Raw genomic sequence first — 26,930 nt, forward strand, 5'->3', positions numbered from 1 at the left:
TTATGCAGTTTTATTAAGAGTGGCCTGGAAGAATGAGTGAAGTGTTGGGAGTCAGGTGATCCTGAGTTATAATCCTAGCTCTGCCACTGACTCACTGTGTGGTCTGGGTCAAGCCACTGCATCTCTCTGCCTCAGTTTCCCCATTTGTAAAAATGGGAATAATGCTTATAAACTTATCTCACAGTTGTGCTGTGAAGATTCACTTGCTAGGGGGAGATGGACTTTCACTGGGACCTGAAGTGCTTTTGATAGTCTCGCCTCCTTAAGTGTCTGTATAGTGCTTAGAAGATGTACCGCATCTACATGCCAAGTCAGAAAGAGAAGGTGCAAATTGCTTAAATATGACGGCACCGTTGATGGAGTTAAACAAAAGGAATTACTACTGTGGATTATTTTTACCCTAACTGAAGATGTAACAATCCAACTGGAAATACACGTGGATTGTCAATGTTACTAGCTTAGCACACTTTTAGATAACACTGAATTTTTTTCAAGTAACTTAACAGTTAAGTTTCAAATAATAAAATAATTCAGAAACTCACTTCTCCATCAGGGAAAACTAAGCCACTGAGTTTCTGAATTATTTACAACCAAACTGTTAGCATGACATTTTTTCAAACAATTTACCTAAGTGTGTTTTAAATCTTTCCTCAAGGCTCAGCTTTGCCATGATGCCTGTAAGAAATCATCCAGTTAACAACAGTGATTGTTGGGGGACAACTGGGAATAGCTGGTACTTACAATTGTCATTTAAAAAAATATTTATAAAGTATGTAAAATTGTATATGCTTGAATATATTCCTCTCTCCTCATTCCTTCCACACGCTGATTATATTTTTAGATTTTTAGTTCTTCAGAACAGGAAGTGTGTGACTGGTTTTGTGTTTGTACATTGCTTAGCAACATGGGCCCTGATTCTGAAAGGGACCTTGTCTCTTGGCACTAGTGTATTAACAATACTAAGCAGTAATAAATCAGCCATTGGGTAGAGGTAGGAGAGAAATTTCTCAAAGATTCATGAGGTTCAAATGAATGCTTTGATGTGTGTGCTTGAGCAGTGATAAGACAACATACAGTACTTACCCTTACCTTTATTTGTGCCACAACATAACAATAAGCCACAAAAGAGTGTGTATTTGTAGTCCATTGATGTATACCTTGGCTATATTATGGGAGAACAAAGGCAAATGCCTCTTTATCCACCAGAAAAGTGCATTAACGCAAACCCTGCACTAGGTTATTGCTATTGGAATACGGATTGTTATATTTTACTCAAAAAAAAAAAACAGCCTTAAAATATAGTTTTGGGTGTTTATGCAATATATCCTTCCACTATGTCAAGTACTTCCTAATAAAAAGATAAGAGAAAAGTAATAGGAAAAAGGTTACAAACAAACACATTCCTCCATCTCTCTTTTAGCTTCCCAAAGAGAAGCAATAACCAGACGTTGGCAACATCAGGCAGGCAGAAGTCTAAAACTAACAGGCAAAAGTTTTGTGCTTTGTTCTGAAAAGTTGGCCTTAACATCCCATGAGCAGCCACACTTATAAATGAAAAATATCATGGACCTCAAATCAGGAGATCTTTGAAGAGATCTCTTAGCAGAAAAGTCAAATATCTCCAGATTCATGATATAAGGATGCTGTGTTAATTGGCATAAAATCATCTCAGAGCATTTCCATACAATCAGTATAGAGAGGAATCAAGAGGGCATAGATGAAAGTCATCTTGGTGCTGTAAGTTAGTCTCAAAGTACACTAAATCCTCAAACAGATGCCACATCTGCATGTGTTAAACCATTTTTTAGAACAAATACTATACCACTTTAAATGAATGTGACTTGGAATTACCAATTGCTGCTAAGATGCTGCAATTCATAGATCACTAGGATGAAACAGCCTCTTTATTACAAGCACTGAACACTAAGATGTAAGACATTTAAATCTCTACATTAAAATCCTTCAGAGAATCAGTTCTGCAGTGATCAAAAATAGTAGCAATAGATTAAAAGTAAAGAATGAATTTGGCAGGTAGCCTAAGAAAAGATTAACTTTGATATTTTTTTTTAATCTTCAGAGACCTGATTTTCAGGAGTGCTGAAAATATGCAGTTCTCATGGATTTTAAGGGGAATTGAAAGCATATAGCCTCTCTAAAAACTAGGTCACTCATTTGTAGACCCTTTGGGGAAGGACTATATTCACTTTGGGTGAGTCTCACACCCTGCCCTGGCCCCTTTATGCTGGGTAAAAAGGGCTAGAAGCAGTCTTAAAAGGACTCTAAAAGCCTCTGCTCCAGCTGGGGAAGAATTTCCTCAGCAAAGGAACTGAAGACAGCTGCAGGTGTCTTCCAAAGACTCCTACACAAGCCCTGTCACAGGAGGCATACTGGGGGTGGGAGGGACATGTAAGGGATGGGTGGGCATGTGGTTGTAGTAGGTAGTGTTGGAATGATTCTGGGCAGCTCTGCTGGCCAGGGACAGGCCTACAGATTTATCCAAATTACACTGGGGCAGCTCTGCCCTCTGAAACAGCCTAGGATTGGGAAGGCATAAAGGTGGCTTAAAGCCACCACCGCTTGGGTTGAATATTCTGCACAGCCTGGAAACTCCTGCTGTGAGTCTAGTACACTGCTAAGCACACTGTGGGAAACTGCTTAAAATATATTACAGCTAGACTTGCAGGGCTACATTTACAAAGAGGGATCTGAACACAGAGCACACACATTAAAAAACAATCCCAAACTAATCAAAATCTGGTTACATTAATGCTTTCAATTTTCACATTTTTCTTAATGGAGCAGATGCTACTGTGGACCTCACTGAGGAAGCAGAAACACTGGGATGGGCCTGGGGCAAACTGAAAGTGTAATTGCATTTTAACCATTTTAGTCTTCTAATTGTATCCAAATTAAGTCTGTGCATGCAAACATAATTAATTTTGGATTTATTTAAAGGCATTTTGCAGGGTACAAGGTAGGGATATAAATATCATTTAAAAAGTTAATGGTTTAAATGATTAAAATTCTACCCTTTGAATGGTTAACTGATTAAAAGGAGTGGGGCTGGGGTTGCTTTGGCTGGCGAGGCCAGGGCTGGGGTCATTCAGCTGGCTGTGGGGCAGCTGACCAACTGGCAGGGTGGGGCCGGGTCTGGCGCTGCATGGCTAGAACCAGGGTCCGGCCGGCAAGGGCGGGGGTCTCGCATGGCAGGGCCAGGGTCCGGCTGGTGGGGCGCAGCTGGGGCCAGGGCCAGGATCGGGCCGGCATGGTGCAGCTGGGGGTTAACAGTTAAAGTCGGTTAACCAGTAAGCTTAATGCTTACTGGTTAACATTTTACATCCCTAGTATAAGGTGGCTCAGTGGGATAGAACACCATTCTCCTCTAGGTCACAGATTCAAATCTAGTCTATTACTGGCAGGGATCATATGTTATTACCACTTCATAACTATTTATTGTTAGCCTAACATATCTGAAATCTAGTTCCTCGAAGACCTGAATCTAGATCTCTAGAAAGAAGCTTCATCATAATCACTACCCTTACTGGGAGTATCAGCAGAGAAGCCAAGTATTAGGGTTGAGAGGTCTCTGGAGATTAAGACATCCAGGCCAACGTTGAGTTGCAATGTGCAGACTGCTGTATTTTGGCATTCATTACCATTTCTGGTACTGCTGATAGAGTACTTCAATGACTAGTGTGAATCTGACATCTTCCAGGAGTCCTAGAAATTCACTTAAAAGTTCAATTAATAACAAAAACCTAGGTTGCAATGCTTAGTTCTCATTTGCCTGCAAATTCAATTGCTGAGGGAATCCTTAGATTAAAAATCATTTTAAAATAGATTTAATTACAAAGAGTGAAAATAAAAACTGAGTATTTTACTCTGCAAATTGGGTCTCCAGGAGAAGAATTAAAAAAAAAAAAAAAAGCCAAAGAGCAAAAACATATCACAGTTCTATTTTTGAAACAAACACTTGTTGAGAGGATTGGAATTTTATTAAAAAGTGTTTATTTCTATCAACCATGGTAAAGTGAAGCATTCACTTGCCACTGATTTTCTTCTGATTGCAGAAGCAGTTGGTTGAACAAAGGAACAAGTGAATTTTAGGCACTGTGGGTAAAATTTTCCAAACCACCTAAGCGATTTAGGAGACTAAATCCCATTTACAAAAGCGACTTGGGCATTTAGGACCCTAAGTCTTATAGAAAGTCAATGTGACTTAGGTTCCTAAGTTGCTTAGACTGCAACTATATGCACAAACACTGTTTCCTATGATTTAGATTTTGCTCTGCAAGTGAGGAGGTTTTTTGTGCAATTACATACGCAAACATCTCCTTTTTCCAATACATTCATCACATTACATTTTTGAAAATGTAACCCACACTGTTTTATCATGTTTCTGGAGATAATTTGATTCCCAGTGCCAGAAATCATTATGTTCCCCTCAGCAAATGCTAATTTAAGCAGTAGTCAGATTGCCTGCATTTTGGTACCCCTTTCGGAATACGAACTATAAAGCTTTCAGTAAGCTTCCTCCCTTTACACCAAAGTATAATAAAATGCAACTGAGAGGCTACACAATAAACCTTAAAGTTCGGTACTGCTAAAACCACTTTCCTATATAGACAGAAATATTTTAAGATTCACTCCAGATGCCCCATTTGTCCATAAAAATGAAAAAGTGGCCACATTTCATTTCTGGAGAAAAAAGGAAATAGGCATTTTAATTGGAATATGTGAAAGTCAGTATTGTAAACATGGCAACACTGTTTTCATTTACTGTACTTTTACTCTCCCAATCAATGATAAAGCCCAGTGGAGCCTCCACCATCTTCAGTCCACCAAAACTACTGTTATGACACTCCTCAAAGATCTCTTCTTGTCCAGGTCTTGGCAACCTTGATGAATTTATTCCATTTTTATCCTCCCTGACCTGACCAGCTCTTTCTCAAAGTTTTATCTTCCTTTGGTTTTCACATCTAGTTCCTCTCTTTGCCCTCCTCCTACCTCTATGACTTCATTCAGTGTCTCTCAAAGGGTCCTCCTCTCCTCCCCCCTCCATTCTCCATATGAGGGCATCATGGGACCCACTTATTCTATCATCACACTCTTTTCCTAGGTTAACTTATCTCCCCATATGGTTTTAACTATCATCTCTACACCAAAGACTTAAATCCATTTTTATTCTTCTAATCTGTCTCTCTCTCCATCCAATTCTGCATCTCACCCTGTCTCTTCAAATTATTCTCCTGGATGTCTCACCACTAATTTAAAAACTCAACATGGCCAAAAATGAACTCTTTATCCCAGGCCCACCCTATCCTGCCTCCTGTCGTCAGTCACTGTTGATGACATTGCCATCCGCCTTATCAGTCAGGTTCATAACCTGGAAGAATGGGGGTTATTTTTGCCATAAACATCCAGGCCACATCCAAACCTTGCAGCTTCTCTCTCTAACATTTGTAAGATCTAATCTTTTTTGTTTCAGTCCCTACAGTTAAAACCCTCATCCATATACCCGTCTTCCATCTTGATTATTCCTGCTCTAGCTTCCCAGATACCCACATTATCCCTTTTAAATCCATAAAAAATGGTGGTCTGATCATCTTTGTCTGTTGCTCCAAGCTTGTTGGCCACTCTTTGAAAACCCCCACTGGCTTCCCATTCTCTATCACATTGAGTTCAAGCTTCTTACCATCACCGCCAAAGGCCACACAGCTCTACTTTTCCCTCCACTTACTTTATTGTTTTACCCTGCTCCTTCCCCCATTTGTATGCTGCTTCCACAAGCAGCTTCACACTCTTCCATGCCATCCCTTATACATGGAATGACCTTGCTGAGTGAATCAGTAAATCCACTATCCTCTTCCTTCAAACCCCTCTAAGGCCTTGTGATGCCTACAAGAAATTGGCCAACTAATAAATGCAATGTAGCGGGGTACTTGGCAGAGTTGATATTTAAAGATATTTTTAAATCTGTATGTTTTAATGCCCTTCTTCTACCCTTCCTTCGTCCATCTTCTTCGCTTGTAAACTCTCAGGGAGTGACTATATCTTTTTGTGTGTGTTGACAGTATTTAGAATATTGTCAGCACTACCATAATACAGATCACCACCACCAAAACTAATGAGGCTAGACCAATTTTTCAGGTCTGTATATTGATTACAACGCGTAAAATATTTAAATTCTATAAATTAAGTGTTTTAGAAATAATAATCCCAGAATATTTAAAAGAAAGGTATTTTCATGATTTTAATGGGAGTAATGACATGACATCCAGTCCCTTGTTTCCAACACACACATAGTTGATTTAGTTCAGTTAATCTGAAGTCCCTAGAAAAGGGACTCAAACCAGGGCACAACAGCTAAAACTATGAAGAAATAATCCAGAGTTTAAATAAAGCAAAATATTGTTATGAGCTCGGTGAAACCTGTTATGGGTTGAGATTGACAAGTGTGAACTCTGCTTTCTGTTAACATAATCATAAACTTAAGCCCCACGTAAGGAAAAGGAGTATGTGGCCCTGCCCAGGAGCCTTTGCTGAGTATTGTTTTTGGGAGTGGTGAGGTGACGTATGGGAGGACAGAACAGACTGGGTGGGGGGGGGAAGACGTGGGGTAAGACACACAGAGAGAGCCTGAAGGAACAGCTGAAAGCACTGTGGCCAACCTTGGAAGAAACCTGTAGCGAGGTTTTTAGGTCAGGGATACAGGTGTGGATCAAAAAGAGGGCCTCAACATATTCTGCAAGCAACAACAACAACAAAAAATCCCATCTGCCATTAGATTATTAGCATTAGCAAAAACAAGAGGAGAGGTTGAAAATAAGGCACCAGTGGTTCCACTGCCAATGCAAATAGCACTGGCAGGAGGACACACTGTGTAACGAACTGTAGGAGAAATATTCTGCGTTATTTCAAATCATACAACAAGGAGAGCTTCATGAGACATTAAACCAATATAAATAAATACTAGAATCAAACACCACCCTCCATTCAACCCTCCATAACCCTTTGCTAAACATTTAGTTTAGGTTGGCACTTATGTCTCATTGGGAGCTGCGTTGCTCTCTGTGTGAGAGAATTAGGCCTCTAAAAGATTAGCATGAGTGTAGGGATATCAAAGGAACCAACATGTGCTTCAAGTCTGGGAATTAAGGACAGGATTTCTGTCAACAAATGTTGAAAAATTTCAGTCTCATGAAGAGCTTCCCCAACTAAGCTTAAATAAATATACTTTCCCTACTCCAGCTAGAAGCTGGATTAAATTTGAAAACCCTAAACACAGCTGAAAACACTTGAAGTGATATTTTGATACTAGTGAATCAAGATTAGTGTTGCATATAGGGGGAGAATGGAGCAATTTATAATCAAGATCCCCACACTCTGCCTCTTTTCTAGTTTTTTGCCGGAGGTATTGGACACATAGACCAAAACCTGAATTGTTTTTCACTTAAATTGTGCTGCCGAAAAGCTCTACTATGTGCGTTTCACAGTAGGTAACAGACATGAACAACAAGAGTGGTAGCTCCCACAAAATCGGACCCTGCTGCTCCAAAGCACTTAAGCATGTGCTTAAACTTTAAGCATGTGACTAATCCTGAGCCAATGGATGCCCTCTTGTGTTATAGGTAAGCACATGCTTAAATGCTTTGTTGGACTAAGGCTTATATTATATTTGGAATTTTATAGCAATGTTGAGTCCCATAAACTAACGTTTGCACTGAACTGCATTATGGGGGAAAAAGAACTAAAAATGTATGATGATGGAAAATTACTTATTGCAGGGGACATTTGAAAATACCAACAACATTAAAATAATATTAATAGAATTGAACTGCTACAATTTATCTTTGAAGTTTCCCTAAAAGTTATATTTTAAAAGAATTAGTCAGTCTTCAAAATTCCTTATTGACCTTTGGTACCTGTTGGGTGAGTGGCTTTGAGGTGTAGGAGAACATGGAGATGACAGTCCAGGCCTGAAATTCTCATGACAGCCTGTCCTAAAATACAGAAGAGAAAGTTACAGTAAGATGAAAAATAAATAAATAAATATTCTAGCAGTCTCATACGGATGAGGTAAAAATAAGCCAGAACTAAAATTTAGCTCTGCTGCTTAAATGCAATCTCTATAGTTAGTAAACTATAATATAAACACTCACTGTTATTTTGACATAAAGAAGAATATATAATTTTTTGGAGTGTCGATCTAGCAAGAATAATTATTCATACTGAACAGTAACTTCATCGCAGGCCCCCAAAAAACTAAACAACAAGAGATGCAGGAAGGGCTGAGCAAATAATTTGTAATGAAAAATTATTAGACCAATTTCACCTCTCTCTGCTCAAAAGTGGTGTGTGATCAGATCATGTTTTGCTCATATGTACTAATTATTAACTGAATAATTTCAATATTAATCCCCAGTGAGTAAATTGTTCACAAGTAGTTTGCTGTAGGTATTAGACGGCTGAAATTCAAACTAAGCTGGTTAGTTTTGATTGGACACAACTCACACCATCTGTTTCTACTCCTAGACTTAACAAATAGCTCAGTTATAATTAAAATAATAAATGAGGAAAAACAAGGGAGGTGAAACAAGAGTTATAGGTGAGGGATAAGGCATTCATTTGTATAAAAGTTTGTGTTAGCGTATATTAAACAGATCCTCATCAGTGCTTCTTTGTGAGCTCTAAAATATTTCTTTAACATCCAACATAGATATTTTGCTTGTGAAACTTAAGGCAAAATGTCTCCCTTACTGAGAGAGCAGAAGCTATCCTTTAGTAATGCTTATCTAGAAATGCAAGGCAAAGTACCAGAGAAACAAAGTGAAGTCAAAGTGAAGATTCAGAAAAAAATGACTAATCTTTTATTTTAAATTTCAGAATGTTGCTATATAGATATCTTTTAAGACAAAGAATATGGAAATGGAAAGTAGCAGCCAGAAACTATTTCAGCATCAGAAGAAAGTTAGTTGATATTTCACTCTTGCCTTGACTACTTTCACTCAGATTGCATTTCTTATGAAATGCAAAGATGAGTATTACATCATTAAAAGCTGAGAAATTAGGTTCTCAAAAGTCAATGGGAGTTTTGCCATTGATCTCAATGGGGTCAGAATTTTCCCCCAGGTTCCTACAGCAACGTTAACTCTGCCACTTTGCATAGTCAGTATACAATTAACACAAACATAATATATTAACTTCTATACATTCCAGGGGTTAAAGAGCTACAGAGAAGTCACAGGATTAATGGCAGCTGGGGTATGGGCTTCAACAGAGAGGTGAGTTATGAGAAAACAGGTGAAGGAACTGAAATTAATAAAGGTAGGTGTTTTGTAGGAAAACCAGGAACTAGTAACATTTATACATGGTATGATTAATCAGCACTGGTCCAACAAAATAGCATGTTTTAAAGTAACTTATGAAACACATTGGATAGCACCAAAAAGAAAATTAGAGTTAACAAAACTTCTCAAACTTTACACTATATTTTATTTATAATGCCCTTAGAAAGACATCTCATCATGGGTAAAAGGGGCTATCAAGCAAAGGTCCATGACCCACCTTCTCCTTTCGCCTGGGGAATTAGCCTGCTGGCCTGTGCTCTGATCCAGAGATGTTTTCTGTCTAACTTCTTCTGAAATGTGTGGTGACTGTTTCATTAACAACTGCTGATTCCACGACACATCTGAAGTTACAGAGTGGGGTAAACTGAATACTTGAGATAAAAACCATTTGAGAAGATTATTTTTAACCAATACAACTTGTGGGTACAAAAAAAAAAGAAGTAGTAGGGCATGGAAGTCAAACAGGCTACTGTACATAGAGAAATAAGGCCAATACAGTCTTGTTAATGCTTGTAAGAAGAGGCACCAGATTATGTTCAGTATATTTTCCAGTCAGGAATAAATACAGGAGCACTGCAGTTGAGCTACTTAAATAGGTTCATACAGCCAAAACAAAATGTTTCTCGTCAATGGTCCTGGTGCATCCAAGCTTCCAGACAACTACAAGAGTTATGTATACAGGGTGCTGACCCACAAAAACTGGAGAGAACTAACTTAGGCATTAATAAAAGGAATGTGGGCTGTTCGTGTCTGCTATTCACTCCCACTGGCCCAGTAGCCCTAGCAACAGCCTTTTTTCCCTGTGACTCCCCTCTGCCTTTTGGATCATCTCATCAGGCTCATCAGCTATGACAGCCACTCAGTGGCCCACGGGATGCTCAGTGAATGTGCTCTAGGCCAGTATTTGGTGAATTCAGATGTCTAGGGAGCCTGCTAGACCTTGTCACACCAGATACCTCTTGTCTTTTGAGTGGAAGGGAGAGGACTGCTTAGGCTTCTCCTGAAGAATTTTGCTACTCATAGGTTAGGAAAGCCTGGAAAGGCCTCCGCTTGAAGACACCAACTAAATGGATTTGAGGGAGAGAGAGAAAAAGGGCCTTTGGTCTCCGCCCTTCAGAAAGGCAAGGACAGTAGAGGCATGCAGACTTTCATGTGAACAATCCAAGCATCTGGGGGTGGGGTGTCATATCAAAAGGTAGGTAACTGATCATCATCAAGAAAAGCAGAGCCCTGTTGGGCATTGAGCCATCAAGGCACTGGCGAGAGAGCTGGGAAACTTAAAGGATCAAAGGCAAGAGAAAGGCTATCAAAAGACCACTGGTGGACAAGTTGGGGAGAGCCTCAAAAAGTCTGGTTAGAGTTCAGATAAACAACGGAACTGTTGGATGTTTACCCAAACTTAAATTGTCAAACCTTCTGAAGTTTGCTTATCTCAGCTTAAAATGTGTTAGTTGAAAAGTCAGTTTTTATTTATGTGTACAGGAATACGCTACAGGACAGTATTTTCTTTTTTTATCTGTATAGAAGCCTTTAATAAACATACAATGAAGTTCCCATATGATATACAAACCTACCAAATTTAAACTGTGAGCAAATAATAATTTAAATAGTTTAATCCCATTCTCTTACCTCAATTTTAGCGATAACCAAAGTTTCATTACATCAAAACATGAAGGTCAGAAACTTAAATAAATTCATAAACAAAATTTACTTTTTACCATTGATCACATTGTTTACTTTTTTCTTTTATCTCAGATTAAACAATGAAAGCACACTAGCCAATTTCAGTTTTCTTTACAGGCAAGTTTTTTCACTTTCTAGCTATCCAGACCTTGTACCGGCCTTCAGTGTTTGGGTTGCAATGCTTATAATAAAAAATTATATATATTTTTCAATTCCATTAAACTGAGTTTTTTAAAAAGATATCTGAAGACAAAATTGACCTCCATATCTACAATTGAACGAATAGCTTTTAAAAACAGCTGTGTTGGAGAAATGGTTAATCAGAGAACATAAGAACGGCCATACTGGGTCAGACCAATGGTCCATTTAGCCCAGAATCCTGTCTTCCGACCATGGCCGGTGCCAGATGCTTCAGAAGGAATGAACAGAGCATGGCAATTATCGAGTGATTCATCCCCTGTTATCCAGTCCCAGCTTCTGGAAGCCAGAGGTTTAAGGACACCCAGAGCATGGGGTTGCATCCCTGACCATCCAGGCTAATAGCCATGGATAGACCCATCCTCCATGAACCCAGTTATACTTTTCATCTTCACAACATCTTCTAGCAATGAGGTCCACAGGCTGCCTATGCACTGTGTGAAGAAATACTTCACTATATTTGTTTTAAACCTGCTGCCTATTAGTTTTATTGGGTAACCCCTGGTTCTTGTGTTATGTGAAGGGGTAAATAACACTTCCTTATTCACTTTCTCGATGCCATTCATGATTTTATAGACCTCGATCATATCCTCCCTTAGTCGTCTCTTTTCCAAGCTGAACAGTCCCAGTCTTTTTACTCTCTCCTCATATGGAAGCTGTTCCACACCCCATCTTTTTTTTTTTTTTGCCTTTCTCTACAGTTTTTTTTCAATTCTAGTACATCCTTTTTGAGATGGGGCAACCAGAACCGCCTGCAGTATTCACAATGTGGGCGTACCGTGGATTTATAGACTGGCATTATGATCATTTCTTTCTTATTTTCTATCCACTTCCTGATGGTTCCTAACATTCTGTTAGCTTTTTTAACTGCCGCTGCACATTGAGTGGATGTTTTCAGAGAACTATCCATGACGACTCCAGCAGCAATTTCTTGAGTGGTAACAGCTTATTTAGATCCCATCATTTTGTATGTATAGTTGAGATTATGTTTTCCAATGTGCATTACTTTGCGTTTATCCACACTGAATTTCATCTGCCATTTTGTTCCCCAGACACCCAATTTTGTGAGAGCCCATTGTACCTCTTCGCAGTCAACTTTGGACTTAATTATCTTGAGTAATTTGGTATTGTTTGCAAATTTTACCACCTCACTGTTTACCCCTTGTTCCATAACATGTATGAATATGTTGAACAGTACTGGTCCCAATACAGATCCCTGGGGGACCCTGCTATTTACCTCTCTCCACTGTGAAGACTGACCATTTATTCCTATCTTTTATCCAGTTACTGATCTATGAGAGGACTTTCCCTCTTATCCCATGACTTCTTACTTTGTGTAACAGCCTTTGGTGAGGGACCTTGTCAAAGGCTTTCTGAGGGCAAGTCTACACTTACGGGTAGATTGGCATTGCTGCAATCAATGCAGTGAGTGTCGATTTAGCAGGTCTGGTGAAGACATGCTAAATCGATGGGAGATCACTCTCCCATTGATTTGCGTACTCCACCTCCTCAAGAAGCGTAAGGGAAGTCAATGGGAGACACTCACCTGTCAACATAGCACAGTGACTGCAGTAAGTGGCTTGAACTACATCGACTTCAGTTACGTTATTCACGTAACTGAAGTTGCGTAACTTAGATCGATTTAGCGCGGTAGTGTAGACCACAGCCCTGAATGTAAGTTTACTATATCCAGTGGATCACCCTTGTCAACATGCTTGTTGACTCTCTCAGAGAATTCTGGTTGGTAAGGCAGATTTCCCTTTACAAAAACCGTGTTAATTCTTCCCAACATATTGCGTTCATCTATGTGTCTGATAATTCTATTCTTTACTACAGTTTCAACCAGTTTGCCTGGTACCGAAGTTAGGCTTACCAGGTTGTAATTGCCAGGATCGCCTCTGGAGGCTTTTAAAAAAATCGGCATCACATTAGCTATTCTCCAGTGATCTAGTACAGAGGCTAATTTAAATGACAAGTCACATACCACAGTTAGTAGTTCTGCAATTTCGTATCTGAATTCTTTCACAACTCTTGGGTGAATAGCATCTGGTCCTGGTGACTTATTACTGCTTAATTTATCAATTTGTTCCAAAATCACTTCAATCAACACCTTAATCTGGGACACTTCCTCAGATTTGTCACCTAAAAAAAAATGACTCAGGGTGGGGATCTTCCCCATACCCTCTGCAGTAAGCCCAATGTTGCTGATGGATATGTAGAGCTCCTCCCTTCGATTCTCCTTCTAATGTCATATATTATTATAATGGTGCACCAGCTCTGCTCTAGCTAAGATTGGGAAGCCCTTCTTCTTTTTAAAAGTACAATCCTTCTTAGTGCTCTAAAATCTGTGTGCTTACATGAATTGTCTTGAAATTTGCAGTGCCTCATGGGAGTGTAGGGTAGGTTAGGGTCAGTGATCCAAATGTGGGGTCATTTGATCAAGGGGCTCCCGAGATACAGACCCCAGAAAACAAAAACAGCATTTCATTAAGTTCATACATTTTAGCAACTCTGAAGTGTGAAAGCCACCCTCAGTGGAAATCTGAGAATAAACTTCTTTATATCACAATCACAGCTCTACGATGCTCCTCAAACTAATCCCCAGGTTTCCTCATATCACAATTACCGATCTTTCAAGTTGCTCCAACTATTCCTCTGCTATTCAATACAGCTACATCTAACATAGTGACTGCAGCTGGAGTTCATGCAGTTAATTCCCAGTGGCTATTGCCTGCTTCAGGGGGCAGAGTTAAGTGTGCATGGGTACCTTGGCTGTATTTCCTGGTTTTCAGAAGTTTGACTTTTGCTTAGCTCAATGTTCTGGAAGGGATCGAGCTATTGCTAGGCAACCGTTTCTTTGTCTTAATGAATTTTTTGTTATTAAATAATATTTGCAGGATATACTTTAGATAACTATTGTGCACACATAGACTTTGATTATTTAGCTTCTCAGCTGGAGTTTAAGTGCTCAGCCTTCCATGGCATGTAATGCCAAGGATCCAAAGTTCAGTTACCACTTAAACTCATTTATCTTAGCTTGTACTAAACAGATTTTGAACCTGGGAAAAGTTTAAATCCCGCAGCAATAACACGGATTAAATTATTTTGGAAATTTGCAATTTCATTTGACTAATATTCTTGATTAAATCACTCTATGAACCTGTGAAATTTCCTTGACAAACACAAACAAACAAAATCAATCTTTGGACTGTTTGGAATCTTACCCTGAGTCAATGGTAGATTCAGTATGACATGTGAGCTGTGCTCTGTCACTGACACCTGGTGATCCTGCTCACTTCCCCTCTGAAGAATAGTCTCTGGATGTTCTGTGGGCACTTTATTTACACTGCTAATAAAAACAAATCACATTGTATACACAAAGCTAAGAGGAATGTCAACTAGAGTGTCATTTCATTATTGTGCTTTAGTATGTGAACCTCTTATGCTCAAAAGGTATTTGTTTCCGTGTGTTAGCAATAATAGATCGGTGTGGGTAATAATCATGAACTGGCAATAAATTGAGATGGTAATCTATGCTGACTCTCCTTGCTGGCCTGACATACTGCTAAATACAGGCCCTGAAGGCCTTTCTGTAACAGCATCATAGAATGGCATATTTGACAAAGCAACAGCTATTATGTCAATGGTCTTGCTCTTTGTATAATGTTAAGCCTGCTCAGGAGCTCCTTGTCTTTGTGAAAGCAACAGCTACCAGCACTGAAAATCCTGTTCCTTGTCAAACCGTCTGGCCAGTTCAGGAGTGAAGATCCTGGTTCGGTGAAAGTGGCTATTGCTACGTTGGAGATCCTTTCTTAAACTAAGAAATTAGCACATAAACACACTGCAATACTTGTGAGTTAAGATTGCTCTATACATAGCATACCTGACACACAGACATAAAAGCCAAGAAATGAAAAGGGAAAGTATCTAAACATATCTGCCACAGGGTGGCTTCCCCATGGGCTGGAGCTTCTGGGTCTCAGCCAGACGAGCCCTACCAGAGGGGAATCAAGTAATTTAAATACAGTATAAAAGGGAGCAGGAACCTGCAGGGAAGGCCTGGTGAGAGAGTAGCTGAGACTGCCAGAGGTAGAAGGAAGCCTGACAGTAAGCTGAAGAAAGCTCTCCAGGCAGGGAGGCCTGGGAGAGACCTGCCCAAGAAGCAGGGGAGAGAGGTCTACCTGAAAAGGCCTGGGGACAGGGAGAAGAACGAACTCCATGCAGGAGGCACTGGGAAACAGACAGACGGACACACTCTCAGATAGAGGGGACTGTGCCCAGCTGAAACTGGGCTGAAGTCTGCATGAGTTTGTGTTTTGTTTTGAAATACTTTGTGTTGGACTACTGGGAGAGAGACACTGGATGAGGGTTGGAGCCTGGAGGGCCAGTGTGCACCTGAAGACTAAATAAATGGAATCCCTTGGGATTGTCTGAATTACTTTTTGAACTGTGCGCTCTTCAAGGAGCCCTGAAGAGACAGGATTGCCACAGAAGCAGGGTGTATGGAGCAACCTCTGGCCACAAGGGGGTGCTTGACAGGCAGTAAATAGCCCCAGCAGTACAATATCTTTTACTCCTCCACCCAGAGAAGCCCAATTCACCACTAGAACAGCCACTGTACAACACAGACTACACATAAGAACCTTAACCCTGCCTCAGTAGGAATGTCAGCCTTCCAGCACCCCATACCCAAACATGAGTGAGTGTGTTGTTCCAGAACTATACAGAATAGCTAGTAAGGGGAACGGGGTCCGGTAACTCCCTGAAGGATGCACCGCTCTTCCTTAATGAGTGAGGACTTGGGAACTTCCTAAAGGGGTGCAGAAGGATGGCACTAAATGTAAACGTATACATCTGGAAACAAAGAACATAGGCCTTACTTACAGGATGGGGGACTCTAACCTGGGAAGCAGTGACTCTGGAAAGGATTTGGGGGGGTCATGGTGGATAATCAGCTGAACATGAGCTCCCAGTGTGATGCTGTGGCCAAAACAGCTAATGTGAACTTAGGATGCATAAACAGGGGTATCTCGAGTTGGAATAGAGAGGTTCTTTTATCTCTATATTTGGCACTGGTACAAATGCTGCTGGGATACCATGTCTAGTTCTGGGGTCCATAATTCAAGAAGGATGTTGGTAAATTGGAGAGGGTTCAGGAAAGAGCCCGGAGAATGATTAAAGGATTAGAAAACATGCCTTATAGTGACAGACTCAAGGAGCACCTACTTAGCTTAGCAAAGAGAAGGTTAAGAGGTGACTTGATTATAGTATTTAAGTACCTACATGGGGAGCAAATATTTAATAATAGACTCTTCAATCTAGCAAAAAAAAAAAAAAGACTGGAAGTTGAAGCTAGACAAATTCAGACTGGAAATAAGGTGTACATTTTAATGGTGGAAGTAATTAATCATTGGAACAACTTACCAAGGGTCATGGTGTTTCTTCATCACAGACCATTTTTAAAGCAAAATAGGATGTTTTAAAAAAGATATGCTCTAGGAATTACTTTGGGGAAGTTCTATGGCCCATGCTAGACAGGAGGTCAGACTAGATGATCAGAGTATTACCTTCTGGCCTTAGAAAGGGATCACAGAGAACCAGAAAAAGAGGAGAGTGAGAGACAGAGGGTTTCAAGAGTAAGGGAAAGATGGAAAGATGGGAACAGAAGTGAGAAGACAAAAATGAAAGTGGAAGGTGGAAAAGACATTGGGAAAAGAATAAAGAAATTAAATGAGAGGAGGTAAAAGCAAGGAAAGATAACCAAATATTGTTTTAAAAGTATAAACATTGGTACATTCCATTGTATCTTCCCAGTAGAAAAGAGGGACCTCAAAAGGTCAAGTGGAAGTCTGGTAAGGGTGAGGGATCTCTGGATTGATTACAGATTGAAGGAGCTGAAGAACAGCTGAAGACAGATTGCAGGCCAGGGTAGCTTTGTAATATGTAGGAATGGAGGTTAAAAGCACTTCCACACCCCCAGTCTGAGCACAGTACATCAAAACAATTTTGCTATGAGCCCAGATGACAACCTTACAAGTACATTCACTTGTCTAAAATTCCTTGATTAACCCACACCTTTTCTTTTCCAGGCATGGCTCACTTTTCTTGTTTTTGGCTAATGATGCACCCTCCTGCTCCCAGGGTAATTTCTGCTGTCTTTTAATTTCCTTTTGTTTCTCTTCCTCTTGAGAGTCACTCAGTTCCATCATGTTCTACAAAAAAAAAAGTGAGATAATAGTAAAGATCTTCACCTGAACTTAACTTCAGAAAATGCATGAGAACAATACAGCCTGTCCCTCAGTTTACTATATTTGTTACACATAAAGGAAATGCCTTTGAGGAAAAATGAACGGTGTTACATAAAGCAAAAGTTATTTGACCTTACTGACACTGACCTTGGATTTGATTGGGACAGTGTTTAGAAAAATTAACATGATTTTACTGAACTTGTAACAAGGAAATTATGGAAGGGCATTTCCTCTCCAGAGAGCACAACATTTATTCAACACAGAAGCCATACGTGGTGCCAATCGGAAGATTGTCATTACAGAAGGATAATGTGACATTCAAAACACGGTTACAAAATTCCTCGGGCTTCCAAGTTAAGCTTCAAAAACAAAGCTGGTCAATACACTGTCACGGGTGAGGTGTTTTTGAGGCACCCCATGGGAAGCAAAATGAGTATTTATTCACACGCTCCATTGCCTGAGAAATTCAGTAATTGAGTAGAATGTGGTCTTCAGTACTGAAATACAGTAATAAATTAAAGGTACTGTCTAGCATAGCCTTCAGGATGATAAATGCTCATCTCCTTCTGCATTAGAATGAAAAAAGAGAAGAAGCCATGTGGGGGATCTGATTGAGTGTTTACCAATAACTACAAGCTAGACTTGTCTAGTCTCCCAGAAGTCAAAACATAGCTATTCTTGATTGCTGTCATGTACCAGGGATGTGCTCCTTACCCCCCATCTGGCCTCCCTGTGCCTTGCAAAAGGGCCAGAACCATATAAAGGAGTCCTAAAACCCCTGTAACCAGCCATGGGAGGATCCCCCCAGCACAGGTATTGTGGTAGGTAGTCATAAGACTGCCTCTTGAAGACTACCTCAAGTCCTGGTGTAGGGGGTGTGCTGGGGTGGGTCCACAGCGCACAGAGCTGTAGACAATCTGTGCAGCCCAAGGAGGCTACCAGAACTTTGTCAGGCCCCCAAGGCTGTCTCCACTGCCAAAAAAGGTGTTTTTACATCAGGATAGCAAATTCAAGTTAGCTATCTCACGGTAAAATCCTAATGGAGACAACCCACTATTTTTTACCTCAAAGTAGCTAGCTCAGGTCAAAGCCATGTGGGGTGATTAAAGTGTTGAACTTGACAACCTCCAATGAAGTAAAAACAAAGTGTGCCTTGTCTCTATTAGAATTTTACAGCAAGCTCTTTTGCAGTAACCACACCCTGTTTTGGGCAGTGGAGACCATGGCCTAGTTGAATGTGTCAGGCTAGCCTTTTGTGGGCACTGGGTGCACAAGGAGCCATGGGAGGATCAGAGTCTGAACATTCCTGTATTATTTCCATCTTGCTTTAGAGAGAAGTGGTTCCATGTTTTAAAGGAAAACTTTAGATTTCCTCGGTCTTCGCATGATAGTCAAAGTAGATTGAAATACAAGGGTGACGTCTGCCTGTACCAGTCAAAGAAGAGGGGAAGCAATGAGGTGAGTAATGCTCACCAAAGAAAGGGGGAGGAACGGGAACACACCATCTACTTTTAATGGGGAGCTGTGGAACTCCTGGCCCCTTTTACTTTAACCCTGCTCTTGTCTAAAGTAGGATGGTGGTAGCTTGCTTTGGGGTTTGGCTCTGTATTTATAATAATACACTTTATTTACACACTGTATAGTGCTTAGAGGCTTACAACTGGGCACATTTTTATCAGTTAAAAGTGAACTACGCTTATTGAGAAGTGCTTTTAAAAGTAAGATGGGGTGCTTCATGAAACAAACTGCCTTTTATGCCATTCTTAGACCCTACTGATCTTAAGGGAATGATCTAACTCCACACTGAACATAGTTTTGCCTTTACTGCCCCGTTTTCATTACCTCCTAATTTACACTCCAGTTCTGTCAGACACTCACCATTGTCCCATTTCCTTCAGTGACAGAGGAAGAAGTGGAAAGGGGTTCAGCAGAGCTTGAAGAAACAGTGAACGGAACTACAGTATCCTCAATTATCTTGCGCTCCTAAAGGAGAGGTGGGAGCAGGAAGGAGGAAGAGGAGAGATTTAAAAATGAAGCTTGCCAAAGGAACATTGGATAAGATCTTATTTCTGGGGGAATTCCATGCCAAAAATTAAAAATTCTGTGCCAAAAAATTAAGAATTCTGCAAAATTCTGCATATTTTGTCAAAATGATACTCTATAATCATGCCAGTTTCAATTATTTTGGTAATTTATTTCAAAATATCTGTCAGCAAGTATGTCAGTAACAATGCAGACCAAAAATAATATTCTGGTAATTTTTTTGACAAATAGATTCCTTAGTAGGCATATTAATACAGAACTTCGAGTAATTCATTTAAATTACAATACAGAATTGTATTTCCTGCACCGGTGAGAAGCAGTGCAAAGGTTTGCGAGTGTCAGGGGCAGTGGAGGAGGTAAGGGAGAGGGAACGACCCTGGAGTGAACCAGGAGGGTTGTTGGGGAGAAGTATGGAACAGATTTTTTTGTGGGGGCAGGGGCAGGATTCTTAGGGGGTCGGAGAGCCTCTCCCATGCAGATTCCAAGCCTCTCCCATTTAGTCAGGCACATCTGTCCCTGTCCCCACAGCCCCGCTCGCGCATCCCCATGTGGCCATGCACCCCCACTCCCATTCAGTCCTTGGCTAAATGCTGTCACCCCACTAGCTCCTGAGCCCACGCCCTCGTCTGTCCTCCTCCACTAGCCATTCTGAACCCCAGTTTGTGACCCCCCCCAGCAGCCCCATGTGCCCCACTCTGTCCTAACCTGGCTCCACAGGCTAGGTGCTGTGATGAACTTTTACTCCTGGGGTAATTCTGTGCCACTGCGTGCACACAGATTTCTTTTTCCCTCCACAGAAAATACATTCTGCCCCAGATGTGCTGCAGTTCCACCTTTTGCCCACCAGAGGCTGCTGTGGCATCAGAACAGCTTACTGCATTCATGCTGTTAGCTGTTCTGGCACCAGAGTGGTCTCTGGTGGGAGAAAGGTGGAACAGCAGCACTTCTGGGGCAGAATGTATTTTCTGCAGAAAAAAATTAAATTCTGTGGGGCACATGAATTTTGTGCATGTGCAGTGGCGCAGAATTCCCCCAGGAGTAAGATCTTCAAAAGCAAGAGTATAAAGTTAGGCTTAAAAATCCATATTTAGATCTCTACGTAAGTGGCCTGATCTTCAAAGTTGCTGGACATGGAATACTAAGCTACTAGACTCAATATCAAATAGCAGGGTGTTTAATTGATAGGTGTGTATTCCGTAAGAAGTTTTTCCTTTTCTCAGTTTTAAATTTGCTCCATGACTCTAGTCATTTTCATTGCCTTTCTCTGCACACTATGTACTCGTGTTGTATCTTTTTTGAGATGCCTTAACCAGAACTGGATCCTGTATTCCAAGTGAGGATGTGTTATGGATGTGAGGATGTGTAATGGCATTGTAATATTTTTCAGTATTATCTTCCATTTCATTCTTCAACTAGGACAGAATTATTATTATAAAATTAGCTGAAGTTATTCCTTCCAATGTTCATTTCTTTAAGTTTGCCAACACTGAATTTCATCTGCCATTGTGCTGCCTATTTGCCTAGCTTTGTTCGGTCTCCAAAGCTCATCATAATTTTCTCTAGTGTACTTCACCACCAGCCCCATTATATGAGTATGAATGCCAGTGTGTCATGGGTGGTAAACTGGGGAAGTCATGACTGCTGCTGCTGGCCAAGTACATGCTTGTGTTTATTGATATGCGCATCCATATTGGGAATGCCTGTCTAATGTCACCTTAACCTATTCTTCTGCCTCCTCTCTCCTACATTCCTATGTCAATTCATCTGTAGCATAGACAGATTTCCTAAAATAACATTTAATTATTTTTTAAATAATGCATGGTGGCTAGATATTATGGTGATGGGTGCATGAGAAATGCAGAGAGAGTTCAGAAAGATGCTTTACCTCTCATCAGGGTCATGAGTATGCCATTTACTACTCAAGCAATGAGTATCCGATGTTAATCTGCCTAACTACTGTACATAAAAGTATGATTAGAAACATACAATGAATGTGACAAGACAACTTAAGAGACATAAACATTGTTCAAGCTAACTGCACCACTGAAACAGGACTAAGGGATGACTTGAGCACAGGACAAAACAAAGGCATGGAAATTAAAAATAATTAAACAGTGAGCTTCTGACATTTCCATTGCCGAGATGTAAATTCTCTAACATAAAGGATCATCGTAAATGGTTAGTCTCTAAGTGACAGTCCCACTAGCAAAACACTTTAAAAATGCATAGAAGCAAGATACCCCTGCACTGGAACTGCAAGATCACTTCTTAAACTTGCTTCTTTTGAACATTATACCTCCTCATAGTATCTACGCTCCTCCTCTTCAACTTCTTTCTGTGCTTTTTCCCATTCTTCTTTCAGCTTGTCCTGCTCCTTCTGGTACCTCTCCTGTGCAGAATTTCAGTACAATCTATTTAATAGGAAACTTAATAGGGGGTTCTTTTTATCTGTTTCAATTCAATGGTTAAAAGACAGTATTTATGTTCTGCAATATTTGCTATGTATCAGGAAACTGGACCCACTAGAAACTGGCTCATCGGAAAACAGGCATGCAATGTAAAAACAAGAACATGAACAAACTTCTCTTCCTTTCCCTCCCAACCCCCGGTCCCCTAGGGAAGTTTTATGTTGTTTAGTACTCTTAGCTTATTGTAAAGCACCAGGGACACTTAAAGTGCTATATCAAGTCTGATTAGTTAGGAGTTTTCAAATGCTAGATGCTGTTCAAAATGAAATTTATTTTCAGCATTTAAAAACAACCATAGCTTATGAGGAGCTGAAGAGTTCTGAAAAAAGCTATCAAAACACTCCAATACATTTAAAACAAGGATTTTGCATTAATCATTGACTAAAATAGCTTCTGAATTTAACTGGCTTTGTAAATATTAGCTTTGGCACTAATCTAATAAAGATAAGCTGCTGCTAATACAATTTAATGAAAGATGAAAAACCATGTAGGCTCAAACGATAAATAGACAATGTATAAAGGTCAGAAGTGGATAAGATGATGATTAGCTGAGTAGTTGGTTTTCTTCCTGGATGGGATTATTTCTTGAGAATTGAATCTCCCCAGCTCTGCATGTGTTCTGAATCAAAAGAGAATCTCTCAAAGAGCTCTTTAAAATGCTGTGGTGTCAAAACTGTCTTATCTGTATTGGAACAGCAAAGTCACACTGTTTCCTCTGCACTTTGGTTGTAACCTCCTTCCTCCAAAATATTGTGCAAAACAACAGTTAAAAATACCGAGAACACAAACCCCTGACCCATAAGAAATTTGTTTATTATCAATTTGATAACCAGACAAACCATGCAATCGACTCCACCTAATATGATTTAATTTTGGAATGGTGTAAACAACAAATAGAAATAAAAATGTACGAGGTATAAAGAGACTAAGCTCAAGAATGAAATACTGGTCAAAAGCAATCTATTCTTAAATATGGAAACCTGCATTTTTATTACCTTCCACCTCAAGCTTCTCTCCTGGTGCAGCAGCACTGCTATGGGTACCCGCATGGCCCCACAGTATGCCAACATTTTTGTGGCTGACTTAGAACAAGACTTCCTCAGCTCTCGTCCCCTAACGCCCCTACTCTACTTGTGCTACGATGATGACATCATCATCATCTGGACCTATGGAAAAGAAGCCCTTGAGGAATTCCACCATGATTTCAACAATTTCCATCCCACCATCAACCTCAGCCTGGACCAGTCCACACAAGAGATCCACTTCCTGGACACTACAGTGCTAATAAGCGATGGTCACATAAACGCCTATACTGGAAACCTACTGACCGCTATACTTACCTACATGCCTCCAGCTTTCATCCAGCCCACATGATCCATTGTCTACAGCCAAGCTCTAAGATACAACCACATTTGCTCCAACCCCTCAGAGACAAATACCTACAAGATCTCTATCAAACGTTCTTACAACTACAATACCCACCTGCTGAAGTGAAGAAACAGATTGACAGAGCCAGAAGAGTACCCAGAAGTCACCTACTACAGGACAGGCCCAACAAAGAAAGTAACAGAACGCCACTAGCCGTCACCTTCAGCCCCCAACTAAAACCTCTGCAACGTATCATCAAGGATCTACAAGCTATTCTGAAGGATGATCCCTCACTCTCACAGATCTTAGGAGACAGGCCAGTCCTCGCTTACAGACAGCCCCCCAACCTGAATCAAATACTCACTAGCAACCACACACCACACAACAAAAATACTAACCCAGGAACCTATCCTTACAACAAAGCCCATTGCCAAAATTGCCAACTCTGTCCATATATCTATTCAAGGGACACCATCACAGGACCTAACCACATCAGCCACACGATCAGAGGCTCGTTCACCTGCACATCTACCAATGTGATAATATGCCATCATGTGCCAGCAATGTCCCTCTGCCATGTACACTGGCCAAACCGGACAGTCTCTATGCAAAAGAATAAATGGACACAAATCAGATGTCAAGAATTATAACATTCAAAAACCAGTCGGAGAACACTTCAACCTCCCTGGACACTCAATTACAGACTTAAAAGTCGCAATTCTTCGACAAAAAAATTCAAAAACAGACTCCAACGAGAAACAGCAAACTGGACACCATTAAATTAAGCTTGAATAAAGACTGGGAGTGGATGAGTCATTACACTAACTAAAAACTATTTTCCCCCTACTGTTACTCACACCTTTTTGTCAACTGTTTGAAATGGGCTACCCTGATTTTCACTACAAAAGTGTTTTTTTTTGTTTGTTTTTTTCCTCCTGCTGATAATAGCCCACCTTAATTGATTGGTCTTGTTAAGAGTTGGTATGGCAACCTCCATTTTTTCATGTTCTCTGTATATAGATAGATAGATAATCTTCCTACTGTATTTTCCACTGCATGCATCTGATGAAGTGGGGTTTAGCCCAAGAAAGCTTATGCTCAAATAAATTTGTTAGTCTCTAAGGTGCCACAAGTACTCCTCATTCTTTCTCCTGGTGCCATCATCCTTGCTAGGAAAGAGAACAAAAGGCTTCCTTGGAGCCAGTCAATGTTGCTCTCTTGGCTCACTGTTGAGTGACATGAGGAAGTTTCAACTTCTCTCTTTCCAGATTGGAAAATAGTGCCACTACCACCGTTCACTCAGTCAGGACAGGAAATTAGCCCCCCCAAGTCTCTTACATTGCTTATTATACTACTAAGCTGTACAGAGAAAGTTTCCATAAGCCACTTTATAATGGACAAATTTAGCTTCGTCTTCTTAAATTAGGACAACTGTAAACAACAATCTACAAAATCTAACAAAGTAATTGTTTGTAAACAGTGTTCTCATATGCACAATCTTGAAGAAAAACTATCAAAGCAATTAATCAATACATAGCTTGTTTTCTGTGCGTTAAATATAGACCTAATGTATGGTATGTATTTGGTGGCTATTCCTGAATCCCTGAACTAATGTTCTTGTTAAAAACAAGATAAAAGTGGAAGTCCCACCTGATGCCAGAGAACAACAAAAACAAAAAAACACCCAACAAAAACAAACAACCTCTCTCTCTTCCTTCCCCCAGGATTTGTGGAAAAGTTTTGGAGAGATTCTAGCATTTTACTCTTAATGAGCTGGTAGTCAGGGGAACCAAGTTGGGTACCAAAGAGCAAGAGGCATTCAGTGTCCTCTCCCATCCCCATCCAAGATGTGTTTCTATTTTCTTTTACCATCTTACCAGCCAAGTATAGTGGTTCAGGGCACAGATAACTTACGACTGGGTTTAGAACAGGGTGAAATCAGTGATAGCTGTATACGTGTGCATACACAGGGATTTACTAGTTAGCCCATCTCTAATAGTAAGTGTGATCTGGGCACAGAGCACATGCTGATTAGGAAAGGTCATTATGTATGGAACTGATTTACAAGTTCACATATTGTACACAATCCTATTTGACAGAAGCAAAACATAACACTGAGAACTAAACCCATAAAAGAGTTAAGACTGTTGCCATTACAGATGTGGATAGCCATACATCAACTCACATTAAGCCATATGCTGTTTCACAATGTTTTACTTTTGTATTTTAAAAAACAGCATGCCTCTGAAAACAAATCCTACACTGAACAATGGCATGTTTTTGAATTAAGCTAAAGAAAAGCAAACAATGCAAATGTATTTTTATGGATAATATGTTTTCATGAAGTATATATTTATTAAATTCTATCATTTAAAACTATGAGGCACGATAAGGTATTTCATAAACCAAAAAATCACTTTTGAGTTATATCAATACATTTTATTCCACTCCTTTAAGAAATAAAATTAACTTACTGTTTTGTCAAGCATGTGAGAGTACGTTTTACAAGCATTTGCCACAAATTAAGAATTAAATTATTAAATTATTCATTTCTGTTCTTTTTATACATAAATTGAGCAGAAATATTTTTAAACAGTAAATTTAAATACTGTTCACATTTTAACCAATTAAATTCTTTCATGTGTTCAGTATTATCTTCAAGCAATTTTAGGTTTATTTGATTAATATAAAATATTCAGATTTGAAATTAAATTAAAACAGTCACGAAGTGAACTGTACTGCTCAAGGTCTAACAAGAGTGATAATTCAACTGAAAAACAAGTAACCAATAGTAGGAATAAATTTAGTAGCACATGTACTTGAAGCAAGCGTTCCTGTTCTTGCTGCCATCTTTCCTGTCGCTTTCGTTCCTCTTCTGGATCCCAGGACCAGAAACTGAAACACTTAGATAAATTGAATGAGGTTATTAGGATCTAATAATATACATCACAAGACAATCCTAAAAAGTTGCACAATGAAGTCACTTAAGCTATTCTACCAATTAAGTGAAAATGTTAAGCTACAAGTGGAATTCAGATTTATAATTGCTTCAATTTACAGTACTTCTCATCAGTATGCATCCGATGAAGTGAGCTGTAGCTCACGAAAGCTTATGCTCAAATAAATTTGTTAGTCTCTAAGGTGCCACAAGTCCTCCTCTTCTTTTTGCGGATACAGACTAACATGGCTGCTACTCTGAAACCAGTACTTCTCACGGTTAGCTAACAGTATTCCTAGCTACACAATCAATTGGAAATAGTTTTATTTCTGCAATATATACAAGTCACAGAAAAATCATTTGGTTTGCAAATAAGAACTAGGAAAACATCAGATAGAACAGGAGAACAGAAGCAATTGAGAAGAAATTCCAAGGGGCATTGATCTACTTATACAAATATACCAATTTAGTAAAGAAAAACAACCAAATGCTTATTTTTCCTGAAAATAATCCTCTGATGCCACAACTATCAAAATAAATTATCACAGAAGAACAATGTTCACATATTTCAGATCTTGGACACCATATACAATCTCAAGTCTTGGCTTAAGATATTATTTATACTACAATAACA

General features: G+C 39.8%; 1 protein-coding gene across 21 annotated transcripts in view; it reads right to left on the reverse strand.

Moving 5' to 3' along the window:
• Window positions 1–26,930, reverse strand: part of LIMCH1 (LIM and calponin homology domains 1) — a 338,435-nt gene that overhangs the window by 9,655 nt on the left and 301,850 nt on the right. For 12 of the 21 annotated variants that reach the window (XM_073342172.1, XM_073342171.1, XM_073342170.1 and 9 more), the window contains 7 exons: window positions 26,178–26,261; window positions 21,819–21,911; window positions 19,358–19,462; window positions 17,307–17,443; window positions 14,456–14,580; window positions 9,568–9,691; window positions 7,917–8,003 (listed from right to left, as the gene is read on the reverse strand). In XM_073342172.1, coding sequence (XP_073198273.1) covers window positions 7,917–8,003; window positions 9,568–9,691; window positions 14,456–14,580; window positions 17,307–17,443; window positions 19,358–19,462; window positions 21,819–21,911; window positions 26,178–26,261 — 755 coding nt within the window. Of the gene's footprint in view, window positions 1–7,916; window positions 8,004–9,567; window positions 9,692–14,455; window positions 14,581–17,306; window positions 17,444–19,357; window positions 19,463–21,818; window positions 21,912–26,177; window positions 26,262–26,930 lie in introns of those variants that run through there. The other 9 variants (XM_073342181.1, XM_073342182.1, XM_073342165.1 and 6 more) reach the window with 7 other exon arrangements.

Source organism: Lepidochelys kempii, chromosome 4 (genome assembly GCF_965140265.1).
Source record: "Lepidochelys kempii isolate rLepKem1 chromosome 4, rLepKem1.hap2, whole genome shotgun sequence".
Lineage (NCBI taxonomy): Eukaryota > Metazoa > Chordata > Testudines > Cheloniidae > Lepidochelys > Lepidochelys kempii.